At 43.7% G+C, this 26,224-nt stretch overlaps 1 protein-coding gene across 2 annotated transcripts in view; it reads left to right on the top strand.

The window, feature by feature from the left end:
* Positions 1-3,467, top strand: part of LOC120993695 (retinol dehydrogenase 7-like) — a 115,519-nt gene extending 112,052 nt beyond the window's left edge. The window contains exon 5 of one of the 2 annotated variants that reach the window (XM_040422170.1): positions 3,307-3,467. In XM_040422170.1, the coding sequence (XP_040278104.1) occupies positions 3,307-3,331 (25 nt within the window). In that variant the 3' untranslated portion in view covers positions 3,332-3,467. The remainder of the gene's footprint in view (positions 1-3,306) is intronic. The other variant, XM_040422171.1, reaches the window with a different exon arrangement.
* Positions 3,468-26,224: the final 22,757 nt, after the last annotated feature.

Here is a 26,224-nt window from a genome sequence, read left to right as displayed (position 1 = left end):
TCTATTCCCCCTTTCATCATCTTAGGGATTTTTAGGGTATTCTCAGCCCAGGCACGAGGACACGTTATTCCCACCTTAAGGGTCTGAACGTGGGCTTAGCAGTATAGGAAGAGCTGGTAGGGATTTATCAGGAGGTGACTTTGATCCCCAGCTTCTCGCCTAGAAACTTGTTTGTTTATTTATCTGTGTTTCTATATCTTGTCCGCCGTGACAATCAGTTGGTTTAGATATTACCAACTGTACTCGGCTTACAGTCGCACCGGACAATCCTCTTTTTTCGAGCAAAGGTATGGACGCTTTGGTGAGTACACAAGAGGGGGAGAATTAAGCTATCAGTGATACACAAACTTTTGATTCAGTACGCCATATTAAATCGGCCCTCACCCGGGCAACAGAGATGGAGTCGGGAGGTTACTTGATTAAATCAAACTGATTGGGTTAGGATTTATAAATACACTAGCATCTGCTCACTTAATACTAATCATGTTCTGGTGCAGTTTTTCTTTATTCACTGTTTGCATGTTTCCCCTGCCAGAATTTCCCGGATGCAGAAGGGGCAGAATTCTTGTTGTCCGTGTGGTGATCAAGATGTTGCCGATTATTTACATCTTTGTTGGTGCTGTAGTTATGTTCTGGAGTTCTGGCAGGGGGTATATGAATCTATTAGAGGTAGGACTGGTGTTGCTCTCCCTTTTGATCCTCAGGTAGAAATTCTTAATAATTTGGAAGGTCATGCTTGTTCCATTCAAAACTCTAAATGTATTACTAGAGTGCTTCCCCTTGCCCACGTGATTATTGCGCGGTTATGGATGGTTCGAGAACCTCCTAGTATTAGCAATTGGATTAATTTAATGGAGAAAGTAAAAGTCTATGATAGAATTATTTATTCAACAAGAAACAAACTAGATGTCTGGTCTAAAATATGGTCTATATGGTAGAGTTTTTGTTTTTTTTCTCCTTGCTTCGGTCCCCCACCCACCCAGGTTTGTGTTGTAGCAGCTGATTTATTAATGCACATTAAGTCTGGCTTATTCTGCTGCTTTCTTTTTAATGTAATGCATTGTTTAATGATAAAATAAAGAAAACATAAAAAAAAACACTGACAAATGTAAGGTGATGCACATGGGAAGGAATAATGCAAGTTACCCGAACCTAGGAATTTCAGTGGACAGCAAACTAAACTGTAGAGGCCAGTAAGATAATGGGTTGCATCAAAAGGGGCATAGATGAACATGATGAGAACATAGTCCTGCCACTTTTTCAAATCACTAGTCATATCACACATGGAGTATTATGTACAGTTCTGGGCCCCTGTGAACAAGGCAGACATAGCAGAGCTGGAGAGTGTTCAGAGAAGGGAAACTAAAGTAATAACTGGAATGGGTGAACTACAGTAGCCTGAAAGATTATCAAAATTAGGGTTATTCACTTTAGAAAAAGGATGACTAAGGGGTGATCTAATAACTATAAATACATGAGGGGTCAGTACAGAGATCTCTCCTATCATGTACTTATTCCCACGACTGTGATGAGGGGACATCCTCTGCGTCTAGAGGAAAGAAAGCTTCTACACAAATATAAATGATTCTTTACTGTAAGAGCAGTGAGACTATGGAACTCTCTGCCTGAGGAGGTGTGTTATGCTTCGCTGTGGGAGGGAAACACCACACCGAGCATAGGAGGGAAGGGGAAACAGGGAATCAGGACTGAGAACTAGGGAAGGAAGATGGACACCTCCTAGTAAAAACCCTAACCAAAATCCTGACTGACTACCAGTATGAACAGACCCCAAAGGAAGGTGAGTTCATACGCAGGAATACCTAGAGTCCTATCTAACCCTATAGGACCCTGGTACTAATGGCAGGGATGAGAGTACCTGTTCCTCCAAAAGGAAGGACGAACAGGAGTCTCCTTCAGGCCTAATACAAACAATAGGGAAATGCAACACACAGAACCCAAACAAAATACAAAAAGGGAAAGGAAAGACTTAACTTCAAAGAGGCTATGGAAGCAGCCGGAACTCAGCCGAGATCCAACCACAAACAATCCACAGGCACAGAAGTTATAAACCCTGCAGCATAGTGGGAGAAGCAACTATAAATAAGGAAGGTTAAATGACCACATAAGCAACACCTGGAGGCAAGGGGTGTGACCATTACCAGACACAACACAGACACCTATTGAGCCACAAGGAAAACCTGTCAAATCAAACCACGTGTTGCCAGTCTCACAGATCTTCTGCCACTCACTGTCGCCGGGAAGTCCGTATGTCTCAGCACGTCCGTGACAAGGTGGTGACCCTAAAAGAGTTCAAGAGGGGCCTGGATGTATTTCTGGAGTGTAATAATATTACAGATTATAGTTACTAGAGATGGGTTGTTGATCCAAGGAGTTATTCTGACTGTCTGATTGGAGTTGGGAAGGAATTTTTTCCCCTGAGAAATATTGGCTTTACCGTCACAGGTTGTTTTGGTTTTGTTTTCGCCTTCCTCTGGATCAACCTGCAGGATAACATGCTGAACTGGATGGACAGATGTATTTTTTTCAGCCTTACAAACTATGTTACTATGTAATAGTATAAACATAATGTCCCCCAAAAATAATTCTGCTAAGCCGATACTGTGCCAGGCTGCCCCCCACAGTAATAGTGCTCGTCAAAGTCCCACCAATAGAAATAATTATCATCTGTGATAGTGCATATTGTTAATAGTGCCCCCAGTAGTAATAATCCCCCCACTGTGCCCATACTAGTAATCATGTTTCCCATAGTCCCCCAGTAGTATTAATTCTCTTTATAATATGTGCCAGTAAAAAATCCCCCAAATGTGTGCCAGTACAAAAAAAAATATTCCCTTATAATGTGCACCAATACAAAAAAATACAACCTTATAATTTGTGGCAGTCCAAACAAAATACCCACTTACCTTTCAGATCAGTCCTCAAATCAGACCGCCATATCAGACCTCCATATCAGACCCAAGATAAATAAACTTACCTCTCCCATAGAAGTGAATAGAGCATGCTGGGAGTTGTAGTTTCACAACAGCTGGAGTGCTGGAGGTTGCTCTAGACTTAAAGATAATCCTGGCTGCTTTGCTCATGATAGATTGGAGCCAATATGCATAGCTGCTGTATATGAATTTTTGCACCTTTTGGCAAGGTTGTCACAAAAAAAAAAAAAAGCCACTAATTAAAATAAAGCAAAAAATCCCCAAAAAGATTAATTAGCTACATTTGTTGTTCTATATTGTAAGCATGTGATCAGACCTGATGCTGTGATCTAATTCTGTGTGTATTTGTATTTTAGGCTATGAGTATGTTGACAGCGTAGCATCCTTCTGCTCCACAAAGCTGTCTCTTGCTACAGATTGTATGGAGCATGCACTGACCGCAGTTCATCCCTGGGCACGTTACTCTGCTGGATGGGACAGTAAATTCATCCTGATACCGCTCTCATACCTGCCTTCAGTTCTTACAGACTTCATCCTAACTATGGGACAGCCGAAACCACCCAAAGTGATTTCATCTTCTACTAAGTATTTGACTAAGACTAAGGCCTCCTGCACACGACCGTTGTGTGCACCCGTGGCCGTTGTGCTGTTTTCCGTTTTTTTTCACGGACCCATTGACTTTCAATGGGTCCGTGGAAAAAACGGAAATTGCACCGTTTTGCACCCGCATCCGAGATCCGTGTTTCCTGGCCGTGAAAAAAATATGACCTGTCCTATTTTTTTCACGCCCAACGGTTCACGGACCCATTCAAGTCAATGGGTCCGTGAAAGAACACGGATGCACACAAGATTGGCATCCGTGTCCGTGATCCGTGGCCGTAGGTTAGTTTTTATACAGACGGATCCGAAGATCCGTCTGCATAAAAGCTTTTTCAAAGCTGAGTTTTCACTTCGTGAAAACTCAGAACAGACAGTATATTCTAACACAGAAGCGTTCCCATGGTGATGGGGACGCTTCTAGTTAGAATACACTACAAACTGTGTACAAGACTGCCCCCTGCTGCCTGGCAGCACCCGATCTCTTACAGGGGGCCGTGATCAGCACAATTAACCCCTTCAGGTGCGGCACCTGAAGGGGTTAATTGTGCTGATCACGGCCCCCTGTAAGAGATCAGGGCTGCCAGGCAGCAGGGGGCAGACCCTCCCCCCCTCCCCAGTTTGAATATCATTGGTGGCCAGTGCGGCCCCCCCCCCTCTATTGTAATAATAGGTTGGTGGCCAGTGCGGCCCCCCCGCCCTCTATTGTAATAATTCGTTGGTGGCACAGTGTGCGCCCCTCCCTCCCTCTATTGTAATAATTCGTTGGTGGCACAGTGTGCGCCCCCCATCGGCCCCCCCTCCCTCTATAGCATTAACAACATTGGTGGCCAGTGTGCGGCCTCCCATCTCCCCCCCCCCCCCCATCATTGGTGGCAGCGGAGTTCCGATCGGAGTCCCAGTTTAATCGCTGGGGCTCCGATCGGTAACCATGGCAACCAGGACGCTACTACAGTCCTGGTTGCCATGGTTACTTATCAATAGTACAATAGTAGAAGATTCATACTTACCGGCTGCTGCGATGTTCGTGTCCGGCCGGGAGCTCCACCTACTGTTAAGTGACAGGTCTGTGCGGCGCATTGCTAAATGAACTGTCACTTACCAGTAGTAACCCGCTGCCACCAATGATCGGGGGGGGGGGGAGATGGGAGGCCGCACACTGGCCACCAATGTTGTTAATGCTATAGAGGGAGGGGGGGCCAATGGGGGGCGCACACTGTGCCACCAACGATTTATTACAATAGAGGGAGGAAGGGGGGGGGGGGGCGCACACTGTGCCACCAACAAATTATTACAATAGAGGGAGGAAGGGGGGGGGGCGGGGGGGGCACACTGTGCCACCAACGAATTATTACAATAGCGGGAGGAAGGGGGGGGGCCGCACTGGCCACCAATGATATTCAAACTGGGGAGGGGGGGGGGTCTGCCCCCTGCTGCCTGGCAGCCCTGATCTCTTACAGGGGGATATGATAGTACAATTAACCCCTTCAGGTGCGGCACCTGAGGGGTTAATTTTGCTGATCACGGCCCCCTGTAAGAGATCGGATGCTGCTAGGCAGCAGGGGGCAGTCATGTACACAGTTTGTAGTATATTCTAACTAGAAGCGTCCCCATCACCATGGGAACGCCTCTGTGTTAGAATATACCGTCGGAAATGAGGTTTCACGATCTAACTCATATCCGACAGTATATTCTAACATAGAGGCGTTCCCATGGTGATGGGGACGCTTCAAGTTAAAATATACCATCGGATTGGAGAAAACTCAGATCCGATGGTATAAAAGGGACTCCAGACTTTACATTGAAAGTCAATGGGGACGGATCCGTTTGAAATGGCAACATATTGTGTCAACGTCAAACGGATCCGTCCCCATTGACTTGCATTGTAATTCAGGACGGATCCGTTTGGCTCCGCACGGCCAGGCGGACACCAAAACGACTTTTTTTTCATGTCCGTGGATCCTCCAAAAATCAAGGAAGACCCACGGACGAAAAAACGGTCACGGATCACGGGAAAACGGGACCCGTTTTTGCGTACCGCAAAAAAATACGTTCGTGTGCAGGAGGCCTAAGTTCACACTTCAGTTATTTGGTCAGTTATTTCCATCAGTTTTTGTGAGCTAAAACCAGTAGTGAAACCTACTCAGAGATAAGGTATAATGGAAAGATCTGCTCCTGTTCTGTGTTTTTGACACACACCTGGTTTTGGCTGATGGAAATAACTGACCAAATTACTGATGTGTGAACTCAGCCTAACATGTGTCACCAGGGTTTTCTTGATAAAAGCAAAACAAACAAACAAATGCCAGTTCATGGCTTGTATTACAGTTCTATTGAGGTAGCTGCAATACCAAACACTACCTGTGGACAAGTGTGTCACTGCTCTTGGAGGAAAGAAGCCATGTTTCCCAAATCTTTAAAATGTACTCATCTGAAGCTACTTTCACACTAGCGTTTCTATTTTCCGGTATTGAGATCCGTCATAGGGTCTCAATACCGGAAAAAAACGCTTCCGTTTTGTCCCTATTCATTGTCAATGGGGACAAAATGTAACTGAGCAGAACGGAGTGCTCCAAAATGCATTCCATTCCATTAGCATGCTCCGGTTTTCTTTCCATCATGATGGAAATCACTGACCAAAACACTGACGTGTGAATGAGGTATTAGGAGCCAAATTAACTCACCCTAGAAGAACTTGATCTTAGCAAGGAATGGGCTACTCTGTCAGCTTGAAAACGAGGTGATTCCTACAGCAGCCCAAATGTATTGCATGGTCCAACAGGTGCCTAGCATGCCACACTCCTCTTCATTCACTGGAGAAATGTCCTTCTGCTAACATATACAGGAACCTCATTAAGGTCTTCCTACAACAAACAGCCTATTATTCACTCGCAATGCAAGCAAAGGGAACAGGCTTAAAGGGGTTTTCCGAGATTTTAATACTGATAACCTATCCCCAGGATAGGTCATCAGTATCTGATCGGCGGGGGTCCTGGGTGTCGGACCCTCACTCATCAGTTACTGATGACCTATTCTGTTTAAGAAGGCACCAGTGCTCGCAGTAGTGCTACAGCCTTCTCTAAGCTTTTCCTAGCCCGAGTGACAAAACGTTCATCAGTCACGTGGTCGAAGCGCAGCTCAGCCCCATAGAAGTTAATGGGGCTGAGCGCAATACCAATTACATCCGCTATACAATGTATAGCACTGTGCTTGGTTTGCTGAGAGAAGGCCGCAGTGCTTACAGGAGCCTCAGTGCCTTCTCAAACAGCTGATTGGGGATAGGTCATCAGGATTAAAATCTTGGAAAACCCTTTTAATGGTTAATACACAACTGTTATTTACAAGCAACAACACTTGTTAAATTTTTTTGGCAGAGGCACTATGCGTATCAGCCTGCACTCCACTGTCAGCTTGAATGTGTTCTTTAACCAGCTGCAGACTCCATGGCTGCTTAAGGGCAGTAGAGCAGGTCCAAATGTATCACGCAGTCCAGAGTCAGGTGCCGTGTGCGGTGTGGAATACCTTGCCCCATTAGATGTCAGGAACATCACTAACCTCAGATGACTCAGTACTTCTTACTCCTTCATCTCTAACTGCAAGCAGAAAAGCTAATGGCATGCATTTCTCACAATCACTAGTTACTGCCAAGGATTATTATTATTATTTATTATTAAAGCGCCATTCATTCCATAGCGCTGTACATATGAGAAGAGGTATACATACATAATACAGACAATTGCACTAATCATAAACCAGACGAGTTACAGACTGGTACAGAAGGAGAGAGGGCCCTGCCCGTGAGGGCTTACAATCTACATGGTATGGGAGAAGGACACAGTAGGTGCGGGTGAAGTTGGTCATGGCGGTATAGAGGCAGCAGGGTCACTGGTTGTAGGCTTGTCTGAAGAGGTGGGTTTTCAGGTTTCTTTTGAAGGATTCCACTGTAGGTGAGAGTCTAATATGTTGGGGTAGCGAGTTCCAGAGTATGGGGGATGCACGGGAGAAATCTTGGAGTCGATTGTGGGAAGAGGCGATAAGAGGAGAGGAGGGAAGGAGGTCTTGTGAGGATCTCTTCCTCCTTCGGCCTATCACAGTGGTCTTCAGCTCCCACCCACAGAGATGGTCACACTTTGGATCTTATCTTTACCCGCCTCTGCTCCCTATCTAACCTTTCTAATTCGCCTCTCCCCCTATCCGACCACAACCTACTCACCTTCTCTTCATTGGTCTCTTTTGCTGCTCCCCTGGTCCACACACTTAGCACACCCCCGCAGGAACCTTAAACATCTCGACTTTCGCTTGCTTTCTGACTCTCTTCAACCACTCTCTACCATCTGTTCCCTCCAAGGCCCAGATTCTGCCACCAACCTATATAACACCACAATAAGTACAGCTCTGGACACTGTTGCCCCCCTCACACACAACAAAACCCGAGAAATTAACAGACAACCCTGGCACAGCAACCTGACCAAAAATCCCCCCCCCGCCCCCCCCCCAAAAAAATGTTTCAGATTCCCAATGTTCAACTAAATATTTTCAATAACTGTTGATTAGTCATCCACATTGGCTTAGAGGAATTTTAGCTTATTCTTCATTACAAAATAGTTTAAATTCTTTTGTATCTGTGGGTTTCCTCCCATCAACTGCTTGCTTGAGGTCCTTCCACATTTCTATTGGATTAAGGACTTTGACATGGACAATGCAAAACTTTAACTTTAGTCTTCTTTAACCATTCTTTGGTGGAATGACTTGTGTGCTTAGGGTCGCTGTCTTGCTGTATGACCCACATTTCCTCAGATTCACCTCACGAGCAGATGTTCTCACATTTTCTTTAAGTCCTTGTTGGTATAATTCAGCCCAAAGCCATGATACTACCAGCACCATGTTTCACAGTGGGGATGAGGTTTTTATGCTGGACTGCAATGTTTTCCTTTCACCAAATATAACACTTCTCATTTAAACCAAAAAGTTCTATGTTGGTCTTCTCATCCACAGAACATTATTCCAATATTCCAATAGCCTTCAGGCTTGTTGAGGTGATCTTTAGCAAACTGCAGTCTCTGCTAATCCTAAAGCTTCGCAATTTTTGCCACTCATGTGATATTGGATCATTTTCCTCAATAAATAAAATATTTTAGACTCATTTAGTTTTGTTATCTTTATCTACTTTTAGGACTTGTGTAAAAATCTGATGTAGTTTTAAATCAGATTTATGCAGAAAAATAGAAAATTCTGAGAATTCACAAACTTTCAAGCACCACTGTATATATATTTAGGCAAATATTGAGACTTACATCTAGTATATAGGACAAGACATGTGGTACTTTGCAGTGCCTGTATATACAGAATAAGAGCAGATGTTGACACACACGCACACACATACATATACAATTACAGACAAAAATAGCACACCCAGACAGAAATGTTGGAATGCTTTAAAACTCAGCATGCAGTTATATCTCAGGCAGATAAGTTCCAGATTACAGGTGTGGTCTCATTAGACACTCAGTCTTGCTGCTCTGTAAAAAGGCTCTCAGGGGCTACTTTTGAGTAGTGTACTTGCTGGTAAGAGATCATTGACTGTTATGTGAGGGCACACTCACATGGCAAACAGGCTCAGGATGGCCCAGACAAGAAGTAGATGATCTTTTGATTTGTCAAAAAGCAAGAGCACCCCTGTCTTTGCCCATACCATTTCCAGGTGCTTAGCAAAAGGAAAATGGGTGTCATTCTGCCCATTACCTGTCCTACCATTGACAACCAGCCATTGTTGCCTTCATTTGCAGTGGTGTCGTGAATGAGAAACCTGAACTGCTATGAACTGAAATTGTATCATCTTTAACGACAAATTCAGGTTCTGCTTGGAACCCCACAACAGTCAAGTTTGAGTATGGAGGCCTATTTATTATTATGATACATGTACTTAGACTGACATAGCAACGGCTACCACTAGGTTCCTGCCCGTATTAGTAGGGTGTCCATTCACAGTTGTCCATCTTGGTAATAACCAGAAAACCAAAAAGATTGCACAAAGTGCTCAAATACTCCCGTTGTGGATACTGAGCCCTAGTACCACCGGAAGCGTGCGGGTGTCATGCACTGTAATGCCTCCACGATGCTATGAGATGCCCGCAAATAGAAGGGTGGCTTCATCGTGTGTTCCCTTCCAAGCACGAAGGCCTAATCATGCTTTACGCTTCGTCACCTTGATGACTAAACAGGTAGCTAAACTTTTTCCTTAAGGCTGCGCACAAGGCATTAGTACATCTAGACATACATAAACACACATTTATCAGCAGCTGGGTTACCCTTGACAATGTTAGATCTACTTGTGACTTACCACTTGGTCCCCCTTGTGTAGAAACAACACAATACAATGCCTAGGCTTTCTAAGCTAACAGAAGGTAACATAAGACCATTAGTATTAACGTCCTCAGAGGAAGTCCATATGAGCATAGAAGTAAGGTGCTAACTATCTGGCTAACAATGTTATTTTACCAAAGTCCATTTAAAAGTGCATCATGGGTCACATTGTGGTACCTAAAATACAGTCTGGACAATGGGCTAAAGTGCTTGAACATTGCTAAAATTTTAAAACATTAGTGCAAAAAATAGTGCAAATACAGAAAGCAAATAATTTCACATTAGAGACCGCAAAGAGCTCAGGTATACGTTTGAGTCTATTCTTTGGATGCTGGCTTGTTAAGTGCACCAAACTGGAACAAATGATGCAAGAGTCATTTGTAATCCACATGAGGTATGATATCTAATAGCAGCAATTTTAATGAGGACCCTTTTTGCAAAGACATCTCCCACTCAACCTGAGAAGGGGGAAAAAAGGTCTTGAGTGCGACTTCGAGATCTTTTGCCGATGGGGGGAGTCCTGACAAACCATGTCTATCTGAGTGAGGACCAAACAGGGCAATAAAAACAGAAAATGGGCCAACAGGCTCTCACCTGTCAGACTCAGTCCATGTAGTGGTTCCAGTAGTCCAATAGATGGTTTTCTCACAGCATAAGGTCTTTTACAGAAGGGGCTGGAAGTATTCCTCCTGGGTCCCATATTTGAAGGTGCAAAAGTCTTTCTTTAAGCGGCGCAAAATCCTCATCGCTGTCACTCGTAGCTTTGGTGCTCTCTGCAGCTGTAACTCCAGCAGAAACTTCATCTGTGATCTCCTGGTGGCCTTCTGTGGCAGAAATTGGAACTGCAGGATCCCCTTTCTCTGGAGGATCCACTGTAAGCCTTGGCCTTTTCCTGGTAGGTGACAGATTCTCCAGACAACAGTAAAGCATGGACCCTTGGTCTTTCATAGCAAGGAGCTCTGCATTCAGGGGTGGTTCTGGAGTGAATGGAGCAGTTTCAGTGAACTTCTCACTGGTGGATAGGACACTTTCAGTGGTTGGAGGATCTGGTAGTGTCATACCAGGTGTGCTGTCTTAAGCAGGTGGATGAGTGGAAGTCTTGGCATTTTTGTAGGATTCATGCACTTCTCTTTCTCTGCGCTCTTTTTCACCCACAATTTCTTTATATGCTTTTTATGCGTTTTCTTCTTTCTGATAAGTCACCTTCTCCACTAAGCATCCTCTCCAGATTTTTCCTTTCTTCCTCTTTCTTTATTAAGTCCTGTAATGCACTCCCCCTGTGGGCCTTCCATCAGGCTAGGTCATTCTGCCATGTGTTATCCTCCTCTTTGAGTAGATCACTGACATACTGCAGATGTTCTTAGTGGGCGTCTCCTGAATAACGTGGGAGCCAAGGTGCCAAAAAGTAGTTTGGCATAGTAAGAGGCATGTATGCAGGTGGCTGCAGCTGCTGCTGGCGGCTCACTGCGGTCCAATTGGGTGCTATCTTCGCTGTCAGACATGGCTTCTGATACCCTGTACCATACTAGAGGAGTCAGTGTAAGCTGAAATGCGCTTTAAGTGCACGTTGCTATGGGCAACGGCAGCAGAATTGATGTGTGGCTCCTTTAAGAGTCTCTGCAACTGAGCAATTTTGGGGAGTATGATGCTGTGACAGGCAGATAATGGCCCCAAACAGTCTTTAGCAAGTTTATTTTCCCCAGCAGTACTTACTCAGACTTCTGGACATTGCTTCTCAGGATCCAGGGAAGAAGGAACTGCCTTTTCCAGTTTCCAAAATGGCTGACACTTCTACTTCCTGTAAGGGGTACAGTTGGTTTCTCTGTCCTCCTGGGAACTTGTACTGAGCACTTTAGTTCCTTCTGCTGCAAGAATGGTTCCTCTGTGGAGGCGCGCTGTTTTGTTCCCTCCACTCTGCTGGGTGGATGTCTTCCTCTCAACACACGATGCCCAAATCCAAGATGGCCGGTTAACCCCTGTTTTGGCAAAGTGCTGCAACTGATGCAGATTCACACTCTCCAGCAGTAAGTAAGTGCAATAAAGTCTATTTTTCCGGGGGTTTAGGCCTATAGCAACAATAAGGCAAAAAGAAATCCTGTTTGTGATGCCAATTGCAACTGGCGCCTCCCTCCAGGGCCCTCTGTATCACGTCCCAGGTTTGGTAGGAATGCCGAGTGGTGTAGTGTGGCCTAAATGTCTCTTCATGTGTCACAGGGCTCCTACCTGGATACTGCTGGACCCCAGGCTTTGGCTCCAAAGCAATAAATAGGTGGAATAATTGGGGGATTGGAAAGAACTTGAGTCCAGACCTTGAGATGAAGTTCAACAGCAGCTTTACTTTGTATAAACATTTCTCCAAAACAGTTTTCAGGCTTTGTCTTGGTTCTAGCAGGCTTTAGCATTAAACTGGCAGGCAAACTCAACTCTGCTATATCTTTCTCATTGACTCTGCTAGCTGTATAACTTGGCTTCTTCTTTAGCTGCACTTCTTCTCTGTAGTCTGACTCTAGGCTATGCCAGGGAACTTTACTTCTGTCTCCAGAGGCTTTAAGCTTTGGCCTCCATGGCCAGCAGAGCTTAGGGTGCTCTGGCTGGCGAGAGCACGTCCAGCAGAGACGTACCCCTGCACACCCTTCCCCTGTCTAGGGAAAACCTAAACCTGGAACTAACTGGTCCCCACCCTTCCTGCAGGAAGTAGCCCACTTCTCTCCAGAGGGGGATTAGAATGGAATGGAGAGTTCCATTCTAAGTAAAGCTCTGCCATATTTCCTGCCACCTGCTGGTGAACCAGGTATATTACATGAAAATAACAGTTGCAAAAAGATTAGGAATGCACAGTGTATAGGACCTGGACATAAATACATAAGATGACACTGTGTTAGTGTAACATCCCAGAGTATGTCACTAAACTCTGTCACCCAGCTTCATTATGTTAAGATGTGAATGTGTTAATATCCTATGTGATCTGAGATTGTATTTATCTGTATTTTATATATTTGCTGTAATTTCCATGTACACCAGCAGGTGGCAGCAGTATGTAGCCGATAGTCTGTAGGAAAGTTAGTATAACTAGACTGGAATAGACCATTCCAGGCTAGCTCCCCCCATCTGAGGAGGAGTGGAACATTCCCACTCTTACTTCAGAGGGAGGACAGAAGGTTCTAGCAGTGTACCAGCCACCCCCTGTTGGGGCAGGCTGGGTGAATAGGAGCTCCCAGAAACAGGGATCCCAACAAAGGATTCAGGCCTAACCTGAGGCCTAAAGCAACATTCCCAGCCTGAGTTCCTTACCTCAGCTGGATGGACAAAGAAAGCAGCAATTGCAGAACTTCTAGATCTCCAGGACGAAACCACCATTCCCTGCGAGCAGTCCTGTAAGTACAGATTCCAAATACAAGGAGAAGATAAGTACCTCCATAGCTAGTCAGGCCCAAACCAAGCAGAACCCAAGACAGAGCAGAAGACAGATCCCTGCCAGATCTATAGGCGTATGTTCAGATGCAGAATAGATATATATTATTCCTGCCACATATTGCCAACACCTGCTGGGACCCCAAGACTATTGCTGTAAATTGTATGGATCTAAAGCTGCCACTTATAACATCAAGTAAAGTCAAGTTGGACCCTATTATCTGTGTGGAATTCCATCATTCCTCTATTACTCCTATTTGCAACACTCACTTTATTGCATGTGAGCCAGGATACAGGAGTTACAACCGTACTAAGGTAGGAGACACCGTTGACACTACAATATCTACAATGCAGAGATAATATCCCCCTCTGGCATTCCTCACCTAGTACGTGAGCTATAACATCTTAAAGGGCCCTGTTACAGTACCTGCGCAAGCTGCAATTGGCGTCACAAACTCAAAACCATTCATATTGCGCCAGTGTGCATCTGCCCCAATCCGGCTTACTGCATTAGCCCATTAAATACAATAGCAGGGTGCAGGAGTGGTAACACCACTCTGGGGTGTTACATATGCATAGGGTGTGCATCGAGTATAAAGTTCCCTTCTGAGTCTCTCTCTAGATATCCAGTGCAATCTTCCCAAATTTGGAATAAGGGTTTGTGTTAGAAGGGTATACTAATTGGTTCTTTCACCTTTATTATGTTAACTTTTATGTTTCTTGTAATTTTGTGAGATAGGGATAGTTAGTTAAAGAGTTTGTCCGTGCTTTTTAATATTGATGAGGATAGGTCATCAATAATAAAAAGCATGAACAAGCCATTGTTTTATGTCATATGACCACCAGGCCACATTACAGAGTTAAAAAGAATGTGTCACCTGAAAACGACCTATTGTTTAAATCACATTTTTATGTTTAAAATACTTTTAAAGAATTTTTGCTGATGTTGTTTTAAATTTTCCATGTCAAAATTTATATTTAAACAGAAATCATAAACTCCTGCAGTTTTAACACCAGCCACTAAGCCTAATAATAGACACCACTTCCTGGTCTGTAAAGATCACTTTACTGCAGTCACCTGCTTATCTGTCATTTTAATCCTGCTTATAATGATATCACCTCAAAGCTTATCCTTACCTTGTACAACGACTTCTGCACAACTCACAGAGCATGCCTGGAAGACTCTCCCATAGAACTCAATGAGTTCCCCTTCAGTCTATTGGACATAATACCGCACATGGGAAAGCATCTTGGGGGAGGAGGGGGGGTATAAATTTTACTAATTTAACAAAGAGTTTCAAGGTCCAGGAAACATCATGTGAAAAATAATGTCTGTCACTACATCTCTCCTGTCACCTCGGGCATCAGTCATGTACTAAGTTGGTAGCGTGGCTGATTGGAGCTTCCTCATTGGTTTGAACACAGATTAGAGTGATTGTTTTTTTACTATGTTTGTGAGTTGTCTAGTTTATCTTTAACATATTTAATCACACTTAGAAAATATTTTTATCACTTAACCTGCATAAACCTATTTATTCTCGAATCTTTGAATTCACATTGAGTTAATAAATATGCTGATATTGTTGATATGGTGATATATAGAGAGGATAGTATTGATCCCAGCCACTCCAGATGGACCCAGGGTATTCATAAGAAAACCCAGGAAAGCGAAAATCTGTGGGCAGATATTGAATTGGGTAATCTGTACAAAAATGCTATGAGTGGGGCTTCTAGATAGTAGAGTCATAAGTGAGGTTTTGGATAGTTAGTATTAATCTGTGCTAAAATCCCCAGGCTTTGGACAGTTGATTTGGATTGAAGTCAGTACAAAGGAGCAGAGTTCTGCTGAGTTTACAGAAATCATTAGTAACAGTCTGTAAGAATTTGAGTAGTGAGAGCTTGCATATTGTAGGTATCAGAGCTCATTGATCACTGTGTACTGAGAAATTCTGATAAGTTTATAACAGTGCATTGACAAGATAATAAAAAATATATGGCACTAGCAAGAGAAAAGCACCTATGCGTCTAGAAAAGATCATATGGCACTTGTGTGAAGCCTTTGTTACTCCAATGCTGTGTATCCAAGTAGGAAAGATTTGCAGCATTAGAGACTACTTTAAAATAGTAACTATAAGTAAAAATATATGTAGTCAAATGACAGTAACTGTGATACATCTGGGACTGTTTGTTAATTAACAGAAAATAAACATTGTTACCTAGTGTCCCAATAGGTGTATGGTTAGCACTAAGAACATGAAGATGTTGGAAGAAATATCTTTGTTAAAACAGTTCTGGTTTCAGAACCATCAGGGACTGTTGAAGCTATATGATATATCATGGACAAGACTGAAAAGACAGATTGGTGAGACTTTGAGTGGTGTATGTATGAAGTTTAAGGGTTAAAGAGAAATGTGTATAGAATGGTTACTCTTTCCCTTTAAGAACAGGTCCCTTTAACCAGGGGTTGATATGTTTGAAAAGGCTAGTTTGATTGTGCTTTGTTCAACAACATAGATAAGGTTATGGCTACTGTGATCTTTGGCTAAAGTCTATAGAGGGGAGGGGAAGGAGTGAAATAGCAGACTGAGACAAAGACTCTGTTGAAAATTTAGTGAGGCTGACTTGAAATACAGATACTTTGAAGAGAAGAAGACAATTTTTTTTCCTTCCCACTATCCACCCTTCCAAAGCATCAAGAGAAAGCTGTTTTTCCACTATTGTATTTGCTGTTGTATCTCTAATCAAAGAATGTGTGTTGGTATGCGTTTTGAGAGTTTTAAAGGATCTGTTAAAGACAGTGTGGTGTTGTATTGCTATATGTGAGTATTTGTGTGTTTTAGTACGGTTTTTGATGTTACAATTGTGTTAGATAACTCTCTTGCCGGAATAAACATAAGAAGACTTTGATATTAAGGCTGTATTACACAGGCAGATTGAGAAAGTGATTGTTCGGAGGGAAGCATTCCGTCCTGGCAATTGCTTGCTAGCTAGCGGAGGAGACCGCTGTTATTACATGCAGAGATCTCCTGCACAGCATGGGGAAGAGCAATCGCTATCCCATCGCTTGCCCCCATGCTGTCTAGTGCTTTGTTGATTTTTAAGCACGCTCTGCTGCCGAAAGAGTGCTTAAAAATCATAATTGGCCGATGAACAAGTATTTGCTCCTTTATCGGGCAATTGGCGGCAGTATTACAATGCAAGAGGATCGCTAATGAGCATTCATACAAACGCTCGTTAACGATCATCTGCTGAAAAATCTGCAGGTGTAATACAGCCTTTACTTGCCTGCAATTGATCTAATTAGTAAATGTTTCTTTGCACCATGATAGGATGGTTTTCTGTGTGTGTATGTGTCTCAGGAAAGCTTGGTGGATAAATGCTTCAGAGATAAGAGGCACAGAGAGCTGCTGAGTGTGTGATGCTGCTTTCAAAAGAATGTGATTGACCAGACAAAGGCATGAGTGGGACTATGAGTAGTTGTTTGTGAATGTGTGACATTGTAACCAAAAGAATTTGATGGATGTTCAACTGACTGGACAAAAGAAAAATGTTGCAAATTTGTGTATGAAGTTTGTACTCAAAGAGAATGTGAATGCTTGATAGCAAGGCGCTGAGTGTGCGGAGTAAAGTATTATGTGTTATATTATATACAGGTGAAGCTCGAAAAATTAGAATATCGTGCAAAAGTCAATTTATTTCAGTAATGCAAATTAAAAGGAATTGCATTAATGCAGCTTAAAATTAGAATATTGTGAAAAGGTTCAATATTCTAGGCTCAAAGTGTCACACTCTAGTCAGCTAATTAATCCATACCCCCTGAGCAAAGGGTACCTCAAAATTTTGAATTTGGGGTTTCATAAGCTGTAAACCATAATCATCCAAATTATAACAAATAAAGGCTTGAAATATCTCGCTTTGCATGTAATGAGTTTATCTCATATGTTAGTTTCACCTTTTAAGTTGCATTACTGAAATAAATGAACTTTGCCCGATATTCTAATATTTCGAGTTTCACCTGTGTGTATGTGTATATATATATATATATATATATATATATATATATATATATATATATATATATATATATATATATATATATATATATACACATACATTATCTATCCAACGTGCCTTGGTAATTTTTTATGGGAGATTCTTGTTTTTTATTGGAGCCCCAAAAAATTGAGTTCAAAGAAACTCAGGTGTGTTAATATGATGGAAATGTTTCCTATGATGTGTTGGAAGGGCTCTTTGTGGTATCTATATTGTCAGATTTGTTTGTCTCCATCTGTAATCGGCAGTGCAAACTAACCAGTTTGACTTTGGACTAAACCTAAGGGCGTTGTCCTGGCAGTTCCCTGGTATTCACCCTTTAACCCCTGTACAAGGATCTAGTCTTTACCAGGACTACCTTCTAGAGTAGTCCTGGTGTAGTTGGCTGATGAGCCATAGGGATTAGAGACACAGGTGCGATACACCAAGGACTCAGGCAAAAGGCGTACTCTGAACACAGTCCAAAGTCATGGCACGCTGAATACTTACATGTTCCAAATAGCAATTCCATGGCAGAGTATGTGCATAGTCCAGGTCACAGTTCAAAGGTCGAAGCAGGTGGCAAAGAGCAGAATCGGTAGACAGGCAAGGTTCGGTACACAGGTATTCAGACAACTAATCATTTTCACTGGTTACTATAGACTAGACAACCTCAAAGCTCATGCGAGGAGGTGGATCCACAGTGCAGCTAAATAGGGAGAGTGATCAGCAACTTAACCAGCATCTGGACAGCGGCACAAGGAAGGGATTAAAGGGCTTCTGTCACCCCATTAAACCGTTTTTTTGTTTTTTCTTTACTAATAATCCCTACACTGCGATCTCATCATACATAAGCTAATTAATGATTTTCATTCAGGCCGTACCTCTCTTCAATCTGCGCAGGCGCACTGAGAGGCGGCCACTCACTCGGCCGCTCCATCCTCAATGCGCCTGCGCCGATGACGTCACATCTACACCCTGCGCAGGCGCATTGAGGAGCGAGCGGCCGAGTGAGTGGCCGCCTCTCAGTGCGCCTGCGCAGATTGAAGAGAGGTACGGCCGCGGCGCAGGCGCCAGATATTGAATCAAAACAGGCAGGGCCAGCACAGAACGATTCCGTTCCCTGGCCCTGTCAATCAACAAGCAGAGGGGGCGTCATTACCATCGGAGGATGCGGCTGCTACCAGCAAGTAGCCGCCCTACTTGCTGGTAGCAAGGTAATTTATATATTATAAAAATCGATTTTTAACAAATTCTACTGAACGAAAATCATTAATTAGCTTATGTATGATGAGATCGCAGTGTAGGAATTATTAGTAAAGAAAAAAAAAAAACGGTTTAATGGGGTGACAGAAGCCCTTTAACTCTGGCAGTGCTGAAGGAAAGTTCCCACAGCACTAATCCCAGTTCACACAGGGAGAGCAGAATGACATCTGCGCTTGCCTGGGATAGCAAGACAGCAGTGGGCATGGACCTCCTGTGTGGCAGTACTCCCCCTTATACTCCATCATCTTAGGGTCTGCTTGTGCTAGGAATTTCTTCAGGATGACTGGAGCATTGATGTTCTCTGCAGGCTCCCAAGACCTCCCCTCAGGAGCAAAATCCTTCCAATCAACAAGATAAAAAGTCTTCCCCTTGACATTCTTCATATCCAATATATTGCTGACCTCAAATTCATCTTCAGCACCAACAGGGACAGGAGCAGCAACAGAAGACTTAGAGTAACGGTTTAATACCAGAGGTCTGAGAAGAGACACATAAAATGAATTGGGAATGCGGAGGCAGGGTTGACTTGAGATATAATCTCGAAAGGTCACAAAAATTAAGGAGTAAATTTGCAGGATAGCACCTTGAGGTAAATGTTTTTTGAAGACAGATCCAACGCCAGCGCTCGGGGTAATTAAGACTGGTGTCTAAAACACCGGTCTTAAATGACCCCTAATGTGTTTAGGAAGGCCATACAGATGGAAAATATGCTTAATAAATAAGTGAGCCAGTTGTAGGGCAGAGGGTAATCCAGGTAAAGGGACAAAATATACTTAAAGAAGCAATCAACCACTACTCAGATCATGGTGGAGCCAGATGAGGAAGGTAGATCAGTAACAAAATCCATTCAAAATGTGTTGCCATGGAGCATCTGGTATAGGCAAGGGAAGGACTACGCCAGCAGTCCTCTGCCTAAGGGACTGTCACGGTTTTATTGTTGTTTGACCGTGATGTGGTTGCCGTGCAGACTCGTTGCTGGTGGCAACGTGTAGTTTTTGGTTTGCACGTGCAATTCCCCTTTAAGGTGTGCCTCCCTGCTGTTTGGTGTGCTAGGGGTTAATCTTCTTGCTAGTGGGGATTAAGGTGTGTCCTGGGTGTGGTCGTAAGCTTGATATATACCTGTGGCTTGCAGGCTGGGGGCAGTGGTACTACAGCCTAGTTTGGTGATGGAGCTCTGCTCCTTGACTGGGTGATCCTGCCCAGTCCTTGAGGGCCACCTTATTGGACATAAATTGTCTTTCCTTATGTTTGCTCCTGGTTCCCTACCTTACTTGTTATTTGTTAGGTCAACCAATATTAACCGGACAGAATGATATCAAAACATCAGACCCCCAAGGAGTCATAATAATCACCAAAAAAAAATGAAACTAACTTTCGTATGTATGAAATTCCAAAAAGCTTTATTGTAAATATATATAAACAGTACATACATGTATTATAAAACAGGCAGCACAAGGCGGGACACACAGATGAGGAACAGGACCCAAGGAGAGGCCGGGAGATCAGTGCAAAAAAATACAGGGAAAAAGAATACTAGCTGAAAGAGCATACCTCAGAGTCTCATAGCAGCAACGCCCCAAACACAATGCAACAGAGGCGATTGTGGAGACTGAGGTTTAAGATGGAAGGAACACAAAGGAACATAATTAAACATACCCTGAATGGTGCAAAGATCTCTCGGCCAACTCCTGACCCAACGCCGTTTCGCCAGTAGATCTTAGGTGTGGGTTTATGTCCAGGGTGTGTTGTACGTCTTCATAGTTGTTACATGTCTGGGCTGTTGTTGGTGTTTGTCCCTACATGTATGTTTGACGTTTTCCCTGTATGTTGTAGTCTGGCTGCCATGCACTCTGTGAGCATGGGGGGCTCTGGCAGAGTTGGTATGCTGGATTCCTGTGTGGGTTGTTTGTACTGTGACCTCCTGTGTGTTCAGGCTCCTGTACTGATGCACGGGTTCCAGTTGTGGAGGCTTCGGCAGGTAAGTGAGTTGTCTTGTTGTTCTTACCTGCCGATCCTCTTGCTGTAAATGGTCTCTCCTTTTCCCTGCTTCTAGGTCTTTAGAGACTCCTGTTCCTCCGTGTTGTGGATGAACAGGTCGTCTCTCCCCTGCTCCTATGTGAGGGATTTCCAGGGCGACTCAGGATATTAGGTATCCAGGGTATGAGTCGTCCCACCATCAGGGTCCGCTCATACGGTAAGGAGTTAGGGAGAGGATTAGGGACGCAATAGGAGGTGACCTGCTTCACTTTTCCTTGCTTCCTGGCCTAGTTGCTACTGTTATCCTTCTTACATTGTACGGTGGGGGGTTTCCCCCCACTCCCCACCTTGACAAGGACTTGTTCTGGGCACAGTCTGGACAGGCAGATACATAATCTTGAACATCTTGGCGGAGGGACGGCATCTTGAACATCTTGGCGGAGGGACGGCCGATAATAGTATCTACAAGTGAACTACAATGTCTTCCGCACCCCGGAATGCCCTGCAAACCTAAACTCATGACCCCAGAGTAGAATTTCCTTCTGCCTGCTTAAATTAGTGATGAGCAGCATGTCCCATATTCGAATTCGCAATATTTTGTGAATATTCGTTTCATATTCGCGAATATTCGTATTCGAGATTATTTTCGCGATTGCGATTAATCTAAAATGTAAAAGTCGCGTAATGCGAAGTTGATGAAAAAAGAATATATATATATATATATATATATATATATATATATATATATAGTAAATATAGTGCTATATATTTGTTTTAAGAATATTCGTCATATTCTAAAACAAGAATATACTGCAATATAGCGAATATTCGAGAAAATACAAACAGCAATTTAGCTACGCTAATATAGTGCTATAATATATATTTTTTAAAATCTGAAGTTCAGAAAAGAAAAAAAAATGACTAAAAAAATGATTATAGCACTATATTAGCTAAATTGCTCTATATTTGTATTTAGCAAATATTCACTATACTGCTATATATTCTTATTTTAGAATATGACGAATATTCTAAAAAACTAATATATAAGAATATAGCGAATATATTCGTTATTTAGAATATTCGCCTTTTTTTTTCCCCAATCTGTACAGTTGTTAGCATACTCCTCCCCGACAAGCTTCCCCGTCACCATGGGAACGCCTGTGGGTTAGAATATACTATCGGATCTGAGTTTTCCCTGCGATCGTAAAAACTCAGATCCGATGGTATATTCTAACCCACAGGCATTCCCATGGTGACGGGGACGCTTGTCGGGGAGGAGTATGCAAACAACTGTACAGATTTGGGGGGAAAAAGACGAATATTCGAAATAACGAATAAATTTGCTATATTGCTATATATAAATATTTTTGAATATTCGTAAATTTTTTTCCCATATGAAAACATAATTCCTTCCAGCATAAGTTGCTTGTGGGCCAATGACTCATTGGCCCGCAAGCAAGAAGCAGTGAGGAATCATGTTTTCAGATGTTAAAAAATTACGAATATTCGATTTAGCAAATATATAGCACTATATTCAAAATATTCGTGAATTCTCGAAGTTGCGACATTCGAGATAAAAATTCGTTATTCGAATATTCGCGCTCAACACTAGCTTAAATGAGGAATATCTTTAATTAGTACTGAAGCGGGGGGCGGAGCTAACCAATGGCCGGGTAAGACGTGCTTTACCTCGGCTCCCGACCGATTCCAACTTTACAGCCTGACAGGACACCATCCGCTTCGCTGACCACATGACAGGTCGCAGGAGGAGACCCTCATCGACCCCCGCTCCGACACGCCGCAAAACGGGAGCGATTTCCCGCTTCTTCGTCCCCTCCAGCCAGACAGACGCTGACCGAGGGGAAGACAACTCTCCCAAGATGGCGGCGAGACAGGTCAGAGCGGCGTCCCCCACGCACCATGAAGACTCAGGCCCACAAGCCCCAGAGTCACCACAGCAGCTGAGGGGTACACCTACCGGTTCGCCGGCATCCTATGCTGCGGCAGCAAGCTCCGGCTCGTCGGCGGCTTCATCCCCGCCATACACAGGGTCGTCCTCAGCAGCACCTCAGGGACATTCTTCTAGAGGCCGCTGCTCCCAGACCTCGATCATGGAGTCAGGGGCATCCATAACCCCACAGAGAGAGGATGAGGACTGGGACTGGAAGGTTCACCTCAAATCCCTCCCCACCAGGCATGAAATAGATGCCTTATTTTCCAGGCTGGAAACTTCTCATAAAAGAGATATGGAGGCCTTGCAGCATGACTTAAAGCAGGTGGGTCAGAGGGTGGAGGAGGCAGAATCCATGCAGGAGCAAGTACTGGGGGTCCTGGAGTCACACCAACAAGTCATCCAGACACACTCGGCTCAGATCCAAGATATCATCACACATCTAGACGATATTGAAAATAGAAATAGGAGGAATAACCTACGCATTAGGGGCCTTCCTGAAGATATTTTACCACAAGATCTTGAGAAATGGGCCACTTCCTTCTTCAATACATTGATGTCCAGAGAACCAGGACAATCTCTTGAAATAGATCGTATTCACAGAGCCCTTGGTCCTAAACTAAGCGATCCTAATCGCCCCAGAGATGTCATATGCCGTATACATTTCTTTAAAGATAAAGAGGCCATCTTGAAAGCTGCCAGATCTGCAAGCAAAATCATGCATGCTGACAAAGAAGTCATCATCCTACAGGATCTAGCCAGGCGTACCTTGCAGCTACGCAAAGCACTGAAACCGTTACTGACAGCACTCAAAGCCAAGGACATTCCTTACAGATGGGGATATCCATTTCAATTGTCCGCTACTAAAGAAGGGAGGTCAGCTGTATTCAGATCCCTTGATGACCTCGCCAACCTCTGTGCAGCGTTTGATATCCCGCTGATGGAGTTGCCGGATTGGCCTAGTCCGAAGCAACCCATTCCCATCCCACAGAGGGAAAGATGGCAGACGACCTCACCAAAGCAGAAGAGGACCTCTAGACGTGAGCCTAACCCTAACGATTGACTGTTGGGACATTCTCGCTCACCCACCTGAGGGGATTTACACCCTCCTGTTGCCTTTATTGTTCTATACTGTTATAGAAATTATGTGCATATCATTTTCTTATGTATGGGTCTCCTAGACCTATACACACACCTGTCCTGTTATATATTCAGCAAATGTTATTTCTGCGTTATAATAAGTTGGAGTCCAGTAAGGAGACGGTTGGTCCTTGCTTTCTCCCCACCCCACCTAGGGACCGCAGCACACACCGCTGCGAAAAGACCTCAGTCGTCACCTAGCACCCTTGGAACTGACGATGTTGGTTCTTCCAAATAAGATTTATATGCTTTATATATGCACTGCTCTGTGTTTAATTGTTCCCCTTGTTGTCTTCCTTCCCTCATGTGTCCTTCCCCATACTCCTACTACATTTCAGATAGTACTGACAGAATGTGGGAGATTATGCTTCCCTCTCACTAATATCCCTCAAAATGGCACCCATATCGTTTTGCACTTTTAATGTCAGGGGTTTCAATAAACCCGAGAAACGGAGTCAGATTCTATACAACCTCCATAAGAAGAGAGTTATGATTGCTATGATACAGGAGACTCACTTTAAAGCAGGCGCCGTTCCCAAATATGCCAACCGTTATTATCAGAATTGGTTTCATGGTCCTAATCCCACTAGCAGATCAGGGGGAGTCTCTATAGGACTCCACAAATCATTTAGCTATACAGTTTTATCCTCTGAGATAGACCTAAAGGGCAGGTTTGTTTTCATTAAGCTCTCTGTGGATCATTCTGTTATAACTATAGCTAATGTCTATTTTCCTAACCAGGGACAAACAACTTTTGGATCCAAGATCCTGAAAAAACTATCCAAATTTGCAGACGGTTCCCCGATCATACTTGGAGGCGATTTCAACCTGGTGATGGACCCACTGCTGGATTCCTCATCTGGTAAGTCCTCGATCTCCCCGAGTTCTCTGCGCAGTTTTAAATCCGAGCTCATGGCACTTCGCCTGGTGGATCTATGGCGCATTTTGCATCCAGGTGTCAGGGATTATAGCTTCCACTCTCCAATCCATAATAGCTATGGTAGACTCGATCACATCTTTATATCTCAACAACTGCTAGACTCTGGGCCTAAATGCTCTATTGACACTCGCCTGTGGTCTGATCATGCACCGGTGTGTGGCATTATTTCCTCCCAACCTTCTTACACCCGGCCCTTCTCATGGAGACTGAATGATAACCTACTATCAGATGTAGCCTGCCTAGCAGACATCAGGAAAGCCATTACTAACTTTACTAATGATCATCTAACGGATTTGACCGCCCCCCCTATTAAATGGGAGGCCCTCAAATGCGTGCTTAGAGGGGTGTTTATTTCACATGGCTCCAGACTGAAGAAGGAACGCTCCCATAAATTGAAATCTCTTCTATCTGACCTTGCCATAAAAGAAAACCTAAACAAAAATTCCCCTACTGACACCTTAAAATCAGACATTTCTCTAGTTCAACAACAAATATTGCAGATCCTAGACCAAAAATCATTATGCATTAGGGATAAAATTAGACACGGGTTCTTTGAGTATGGTAATAAATGTGGAAGTTGGTTAGCTAGGGCCTTACATCCCCGAACTGCTCTGACTCACGTGCCATCAATTAATACAGGTACTGGAAGCTCTGTACATAACCCAGTAGATATCACAGCGGAATTTCAATCCTATTATGCATCCTTATATAATTTACCAGCATCCGCTCGCTCACGAGAACCCCTTAGTGATGAAACTCGTGAATACATAACCCAATTTGGCCCTACACCTATATCTGACGAGGATACAGCCACGTTGGAAGATGATTTCACCCTCCCTGAGCTAGAGTCAGTGATCAAGAACCTGAAGAATGGGAAATCCCCAGGACCTGATGGATTGACCTCACGGTTCTATAATATTCTCCGAGAAGATCTTACACCCCTATTGGTTGAAACCTTTAATTCCATCGCACCAGATTGTCCATTTACACGACAGGCACTCCAGGCACATATCACAGTCATCCCCAAACCAGGCAGGGACCCAGCGTCATGCTCTAATTACAGGCCTATCTCCTTGCTCAATGTGGATCTCAAAATGTATGCCAAGCTTTTGGCTCTGAGGCTCCATCCCCACATTCCAGGTTGTATACACAAAGAGCAAGTAGGATTTGTACCTAGACGAGAAGCCCGAGATAATACACTTAAAACACTAGGGCTGATAGCGAGAGCACAACAAACCAAAATTCCACTATGCCTTCTCGCTGTAGACGCTGAGAAGGCGTTTGATAGGGTGAGCTGGCGGTTCTTAGAGGAGACCCTACGCCACGTTGGCCTAGGAGACAAAATGATCTATAGGATATTAGCTCTTTATTCCTCCCCTTCAGCCTGTGTTCGTGTTAATGGACTTCTTTCTGCCCCTTTTGAGATCCGGAATGGAACACGTCAAGGGTGCCCCTTGTCCCCCTTTTTATACACCCTTGTGATGGAATCCCTGGCTAATGCTCTTCGGGCAAACCCTTCCATTTCGGGTCTCAAGTTGGGCAATAAAGAGCACAAACTATCCCTGTTCGCAGATGACCTGCTTATTTACTTAACTT

The sequence above is a fragment of the Bufo bufo genome, chromosome 3 (assembly GCF_905171765.1).
Source record: "Bufo bufo chromosome 3, aBufBuf1.1, whole genome shotgun sequence".
Taxonomy (NCBI): Eukaryota; Metazoa; Chordata; class Amphibia; order Anura; family Bufonidae; genus Bufo; species Bufo bufo.
The sequence above is the reverse complement of the archived record's forward strand: the minus strand, read 5'-3'. Positions and strand labels throughout refer to the sequence as shown.